The sequence below is a fragment of the Poromitra crassiceps genome (assembly GCF_964638095.1).
Source record: "Poromitra crassiceps genome assembly, chromosome: 1".
Taxonomy (NCBI): Eukaryota; Metazoa; Chordata; class Actinopteri; order Beryciformes; family Melamphaidae; genus Poromitra; species Poromitra crassiceps.
In genome coordinates, this window is record NC_139623.1 from 1,168,755 (window position 1) to 1,176,167 (window position 7,413).

At 48.4% G+C, this 7,413-nt stretch overlaps 1 protein-coding gene across 1 annotated transcript in view; it reads right to left on the reverse strand.

Annotated features, from left to right (window-relative positions):
* Positions 1–971: 971 nt before the first annotated feature.
* LOC310785398 (puratrophin-1-like) overlaps positions 972–7,413 on the reverse strand; it is a gene marked incomplete at its 5' end in the record, with an annotated part of 22,148 nt that continues 15,706 nt past the window's right edge. The window contains 4 exons of the mRNA XM_083646453.1: positions 972–2,204; positions 2,923–2,983; positions 3,809–3,996; positions 4,401–4,504. Coding sequence (XP_083502579.1) covers positions 2,945–2,983; positions 3,809–3,996; positions 4,401–4,504 — 331 coding nt within the window. The 3' untranslated portion in view covers positions 972–2,204; positions 2,923–2,944. The remainder of the gene's footprint in view (positions 2,205–2,922; positions 2,984–3,808; positions 3,997–4,400; positions 4,505–7,413) is intronic.

The following is a 7,413-nucleotide window of genomic DNA, read 5'->3' on the forward strand; positions in this document are numbered from 1 at the left end:
CAGGCTGGGTGTTGAGGGTCAGGCTGGGTGTTGAGGGTCAGGCTGGGTGTTGAGGGTCAGGCTGGGTGTTGAGGGTCAGGCTGGGTGTTGAGGGTCAGGCTGGGTGTTGAGGGTCAGGCTGGGTGTTGAGGGTCAGGCTGGGTGTTGAGGGTCAGGCTGGGTGTTGAGGGTCAGGCTGGGTGTTGAGGGTCAGGCTGAGTGTTGAGGGTCAGGTCAGGCTGGGTGTTGAGGGTCAGGCTGGGTGTTGAGGTCAGGCTGGGTGTTGAGGTCAGGCTGAGTGTTGAGGGTCAGGCTGAGTGTTGAGGGTCAGGCTGGGTGTTGAGGGTCAGGCTGGGTGTTGAGGGTCAGGCTGAGTGTTGAGGGTCAGGCTGGGTGTTGAGGTCAGGCTGAGTGTTGAGGGTCAGGCTGGGTGTTGAGGGTCAGGCTGGGTGTTGAGGGTCAGGCTGAGTGTTGAGGGTCAGGCTGAGTGTTGAGGGTCAGGCTGAGTGTTGAGGGTCAGGCTGAGTGTTGAGGGTTAGGCTGAGTGTTGAGGATCAGGCTGAGTGTTGAGGGTCAGGCTGAGTGTTGAGGGTCAGGCTGAGTGTTGAGGGTCAGGGTGAGTGTTGAGGGTCAGGCTGGGTGTTGAGGGTCAGGCTGAGTGTTGAGGGTCAGGCTGAGTGTTGAGGGTCAGGCTGAGTGTTGAGGGTCAGGCTGGGTGTTGAGGGTCAGGCTGGGTGTTGAGGGTCAGCCTGGTTGTCGGCAGAGGGGGCCGACGACAGGGACTCTGGCTAGGCTATAACAGCAGGCACGGCCGGAGGGAACAGAGGAGCTTGTAGCCTCCACAGCATGGCATGAGATTAGCATGAAGTGTGCATGTCTGTAAAGGGGAGACTTGTGGGTAGTGGGTACCCATAGAACACATATCTCATTCAGATAAGGCGAAAGCAAACCATCTTTTCTCTTTGAACCGATTCATTTTTATTGAACAGGTAAGAAACAGATCAGAACTATTTACACACAATGTACAGTTAGTCTCTACCTCCACTCGTCCTGCTGCTCCTGGATCAGCTTCACACATCACTCTGACCAGCTGACCAGAGGCACACTGACCCTGGACCAGTAGACTGACCCTGGACCAGTATACTGACTCTGGACCAGTATACTGACTCTGGACCACTAGACTGACCTAGACTGACTGACCCTTCTTTTACTTGTGTCTAACATTAGAAACACAACGAGGTTTTGAAATAAACCCACATTTGAGGTTGTACATATGGATTGCAGAAACTTACAATGCCAACATTTTTATTCTGACAATTGGGTTGGACCCTGGACCAGTACACTGACTCTGGACCAGTAGACTGACTCTGGACCACTAGACTGACTCTGGACCAGTAGACTGACTCTGGACCAGTAGACTGACTCTGGACCAGTAGACTGAACCTGGACCACTAGACTGACTCTGGACCAGTAGACTGACTCTGGACCAGTAGACTGACTCTGGACCAGTAGACTGACTGACCCTTCTTTTACTTGTGTCTAACATTAAAAACACAACAAGGTTTTGAAATAAACCCACATTTGAGGTTGTACATGGACAATGCCAAAAAAATTATTCTGGCGATTGGGTTGGACTCTGGACCAGTAGACTGACCCTGGATCAGTAGACTGACCCTGTACCAGTAGACTGACTCTGGACCAGTAGACTGACCCTGGACCAGTAGACTGACCCTGGATCAGTAGACTGACCCTGGACCATTAGACTGACCCTGGACCAGTAGACTGACCCTGGATCAGTAGACTGACCCTGGACCATTAGACTGACTCTGGACCAGTAGACTGACTATGGACCAGTAGACTGACTCTGGATCAGTAGACTGACTCTGGACCAGTAGACTGACTTTGGACCAGTAGACTGACTCTGGACCAGTAGACTGACCCTGGACCAGTAGACTGACCCTGAGTAGACTGACCCTGGACCAGCAGGACGGGCATCAGCACTACACAAAACCCCGCTGAGCGGCCCGGCCAGAACATTAGAAACAATTCCAACATTATGTACACAACAGTCATCTACTGCAGCACTTTAGGAAACAACGATAAATATAAGAATATTTAAAACAACTTTCTTTTCAAAAACAATACAAAAGCAGAAGTGTTTTTTGAACAGTGCTAAGTCCCAACTGACTTCAGTGTCTGGATCAAACTGCTGCACGGTCTCCATCCTGCAGGAGAGAGAGCGGGGGGGGGGGGGGGGGAGCGAGGGGAGGGAGAGAGAGAGAGAGGGGGAGAGAGAGGGGGGAGGGAGAGAGAGGGGAGGGAGAGAGAGGGGGGAGGGAGAGAGAGGGGGGAGCGAGACAGGGGAGGGAGAGAGAGGGGGAAGAGTTAGAGAGAGGGTTAGCTGGGTGTCCAGATGGATATTTTCACCTGTGTGTTAGCCTGGCTCACTGTCAGCAGGATTTCTCAGAAACCTATGAACAGATTTCCATGAAATCTGGTGGACAGATCAGCCTTGAGCCAAGGAACAACTGATTTGATTTTGGTGGGGATCTGGATCTGGGATCATGGGATTTCTGTCAGTATATGATTTGTCTTTTTAGCAGAACTCTGAAACTAGAGACAGAGGCTTGACTCCAAATCCTACGGGCAAGTTTGCAGTCTAGAAATCAATTTAATTTAGAAGTGAAGTGAAAGGAGCGATGTGTTTGGAGAGTGATTTAGTGTTGGAGGTTTGTGCTGGCTGAATGCCTTCTAGTTGGACGAGGTTCTAGACCAGAGCTACACCACCAGGGTTCATGGAGGACAGAGAGTGACTGTCAGCTCCTCACTGGCTGCAGGAGCAAGACAGTGTTAGGCCCAGACTGTCTGCCCCCACATGGTGAAGGAGCGTACTGCATGTTTATTCTGGGTGTTTGTGGTGTGAAGGACTGTGAGTTCACTTACAGTGAGCAGGTGAACAAAACAGTCACACGATGGTGGCCGGGCCGATGACCGGAGCTGCAGTCTGCAGGGAGGAGAGCAGGAGAGAGAAGAGGAGAGGAGGAGAGGAGAGGAGAGGAGAGGAGAGAAGAGGGGAGGAGAGGAGAGGAGAGGAGAGGAGAGGAGAGAGGAGGAGAGGAGAGCAGGAGAGAGAAGAGGAGAGAGGAGGAGAGGAGAGAACAGAGGAGGAGAGGAGAGCAGGAGAGAGAAGAGGAGAGGAGAGAGGAGGACAGAGAGAGGAGAGGAGGACAGAGGAGAGGAGAGCAGGAGAGGAGAGGACGACAGAAGAGAGGAGAGGAGAGGGGAGGGGAGGGGAGGGGAGGGGAGGGGAGGGGAGGGGAGGGGAGGGGAGGGGAGGGGAGGGGAGGGGAAGGGAAGGGAGGGAAGAGGAGAGCAGGAGAGAGAAGAGGAGAGGATAGGAAAGAGTACAGAGGAGAGGAGGAGAGCAGGAGAGAGAAGAGGAGAGAGGAGAGGAAAGAGAGAAGAGGAGAGGAGAGAGGAGGAGAGCAGGAGAGAGAAGAGGAGAGGAGAGAGGAGGAGAGGAGAGGAGAGAGAAGAGGAGAGGAGAGGAGAGAGGAGGAGATATTTATATTTTATTTTATATATTTTTTTTTTTTGCTCACCATTGTAAATCTTCATCTCACTGTCTGGCTGAATATGATCATACAATTTATATCCACTTTGACAAGAATCACAGGTATCTCTTTGCTAAAGCTGTGACAAGGGGGCCTCTGACAGGGCCTTGCTGCAGCCACCCCCTCCCTCTGGAATGCCCTCCCCCCAGTCACATCTGACAGGCCAACACTCATTGTCTTTCCTACTCATTATGTCATCTATCTGTGCTACTCACAGCTGAAATGTATCGGCCATTGAGGAGCTGCTTGTGGCCAGGCGGGGGGCCGGGGGAGGGGCCAGGGGGCCGGCAGGGGGCGCTCAGTTCCTCGGCCAGCGCCTCCTGCAGGTGGGAGGAGACGCAGCCGCTGTCTGAGCCGGTGGAGCCGGAGAGACACCGAGACGATGAACCAGAGCTCTCTGTGGCTGAGAGGAACAGAGGGACACTTTTATAACAACAACAATAATATGAATAATAATGATGATAACTTTTCCATCAATCACCAATGCATTATAAGTATAGTTATAATCATAATTTAAAAAAGAAGATATAACAGATTATAAGTACAGCATTAGCAATCTATGGATAATTATAAATATAATTTAGTCTAATGCATGATGATGGCATTATGTGTTATACAGTAAGTAGGATTAGAATGTAATACATAGAAAGTGTTAGTAAAGTTTCTACAGCCTGTTGTAGTTGGATAAGATTGCAGACACTAACTGACTGTGTGTGTGTGTGTGTGTGTGTGTGTGTGTGGTGTGTGTGTGTGTGTGTGTGTGTGTGTGTGTGTGTGTGTGTGTGTGCGCCTGCTGCGTGCACATACTCATCGAAGGCTGGCTGCTGGTCTCATGCTCCTGCTCGTCTTCCTCAATACAGGAAGTGATGAAGGAGCTTTCAGTAGGCGGAGCGGAGGGGACACTCTGACTACTGAGAGGAGAGAAGAGATGAGAGGAGAGGAGAGAAGAGAAGAGAAGAGGAGAGGAGAGGAGAGGAGAGGAGAGGAGAGGAGATGAGAGGAGAGGAGAGAAGAGATGAGAGGAGACAAGAGAAGAGATGAGAAGAGAGGAGAGAAGAGAAGAGGAGAGGAGAGAGGAGATAAGAGAGGAGGAGAGAGGAGAGGAGAGGAGAGAGCGTTTTGATGGGTGGCATTGTGTTTTGCCCTGTCTCTACCCTTTTGTGCAGTTATTTGTTTTGTACTGCAGACTTTTTGTGAAAAATAATAAAAATATTACACCTCCTGAACACATGAGGGCGATATGAATCAAGTCAGCTCTACTGCTTTGTCTACATCAGGGAGTCCCAAACTTCTCCGTCCAAGTACCACTACGTACCAAAACAAATTTCCCAGGGAGCACTTGTATACCACCCCCCCCCCCCCCCCCTACTAGCTGGTTCAAAAAAGACACACACGGACTCACACACACACACCTGCCAACATTAGGCTGTGAAAAAGAGGACAGGACCCCTTTGAAAATGTTTATTTTTCTCCTCGCCAAAATGTAGCCTAACTTTGGAGTGTTATTAAACTACCTTCCTGACAAACTAGCATGACATGGTTGGTAGAAATCCATTCCTTAGGTCTTCCAGTTTCATATGATACCAGAAACTTCACTCTGGCTTTAAAACTGAGCCTGCTGCAGCCTCTGAAAGTAAATGTTACCACCAGTGGTCCGCAGACCACAGTTTGGGAACCAATGATCTTGATCGGCTACATAAAAAATATTAACGAACATTTTTCTTATTGAATCCAAACCCTCACCATTGTTTTACTTGCCTAACCATGACCATAACCACAACACCAACCTTTGGGACATAATTCAACGTTGTGATGTGGGGAGGAACACCCAGGAAGGGCATTTAGTCTGTCCCGTCTACATTAGCTTGTCTACATCAAGCTAACTGACCTGTACATGTGCAGGTTGAGCATCTACATTAGCTAGTCTACATCAAGCTAACTGACCTGTACATGTGCAGGTTGAGCGTCTACATTAGCTAGTCTACATCAAGCTAACTGACCTGTACATGTGCAGGTTGAGCGTCTACATTAGCTAGTCCACATCAAGCTAACTGACCTGTACATGTGCAGGTTGAGCGTCTACATTAGCTAGTCTACATCAAGCTAAACTACCTGTACATGTGCAGGTTGAGCGTCTACATTAGCTAGTCTACATCAAGCTAACTGACCTGTACATGTGCAGGTTGAGCGTCTACATTAGCTAGTCTACATCAAGCTAACTGACCTGTACATGTGCAGGTTGAGCGTCTACATTAGCTAGTCTACATCAAGCTAACTGACCTGTACATGTGCAGGTTGAGCATCTACATTAGCTCGTCTACATCAAGCTAAATTACCTGTACATGTGCAGGTTGAGCGTCTACATTAGCTAGTCTACATCAAGCTAACTGACCTGTACATGTGCAGGTTGAGCATCTACATTAGCTCGTCTACATCAAGCTAAATTACCTGTACATGTGCAGGTTGAGCGTCTACATTAGCTCATCTACATCAAGCTAACTGACCTGTACATGTGCAGGTTGAGCATCTACATTAGCTCGTCTACATCAAGCTAAATTACCTGTACATGTGCAGGTTGAGCGTCTACATTAGCTAGTCTACATCAAGCTAACTGACCTGTACATGTGCAGGTTGAGCGTCTACATTAGCTAGTCTACATCAAGCTAACTGACCTGTACATGTGCAGGTTGAGCGTCTACATTAGCTAGTCTACATCAAGCTAACTGACCTGTACATGTGCAGGTTGAGCATCTACATTAGCTCGTCTACATCAAGCTAAATTACCTGTACATGTGCAGGTTGAGCGTCTACATTAGCTAGTCTACATTAAGCTAACTGACCTGTACATGTGCAGGTTGAGCGTCTACATTAGCTCGTCTACATCAAGCTAAATTACCTGTACATGTGCAGGTTGAGCGTCTACATTAGCTCATCTACATCAAGCTAACTGACCTGTACATGTGCAGGTTGAGCATCTACATTAGCTCGTCTACATCAAGCTAAATTACCTGTACATGTGCAGGTTGAGCGTCTACATTAGCTCATCTACATCAAGCTAAATTACCTGTACATGTGCAGGTTGAGCGTCTACATTAGCTAGTCTACATCAAGCTAAATTACCTGTACATGTGCAGGTTGAGCGTCTACATTAGCTCATCTACATCAAGCTAAATTACCTGTACATGTGCAGGTTGAGCGTCTACATTAGCTAGTCTACATCAAGCTAAATCACCTGTACATGTGCAGGTTGAGCGTCTACATTAGCTCATCTACATCAAGCTAAATTACCTGTACATGTGCAGGTTGAGCATCTACATTAGCTTGTCTACATCAAGCTAAATTACCTGTACATGTGCAGGTTGAGCGTCTACATTAGCTCGTCTACATCAAGCTAAATTACCTGTACATGTGCAGGTTGAGCGTCTACATTAGCTCGTCTACATCAAGCTAAATTACCTGTACATGTGCAGGTTGAGCGTCTACATTAGCTCGTCTACATCAAGCTAAATCACCTGTACATGTGCAGGTTGAGCGTCTACATTAGCTCATCTACATCAAGCTAAATTACCTGTACATGTGCAGGTTGAGCGTCTACATTAGCTTGTCTACATCAAGCTAAATTACCTGTACATGTGCAGGTTGAGCGTCTACATTAGCTCGTCTACATCAAGCTAAATTACCTGTACATGTGCAGGTTGAGCGTCTACATTAGCTAGTCTACATCAAGCTAAATTACCTGTACAGGTGCAGGTTGAGTGTCTACATTAGCTCGTCTACATCAAGCTAAATTACCTGTACATGTGCAGGTTGAGCGTCTACA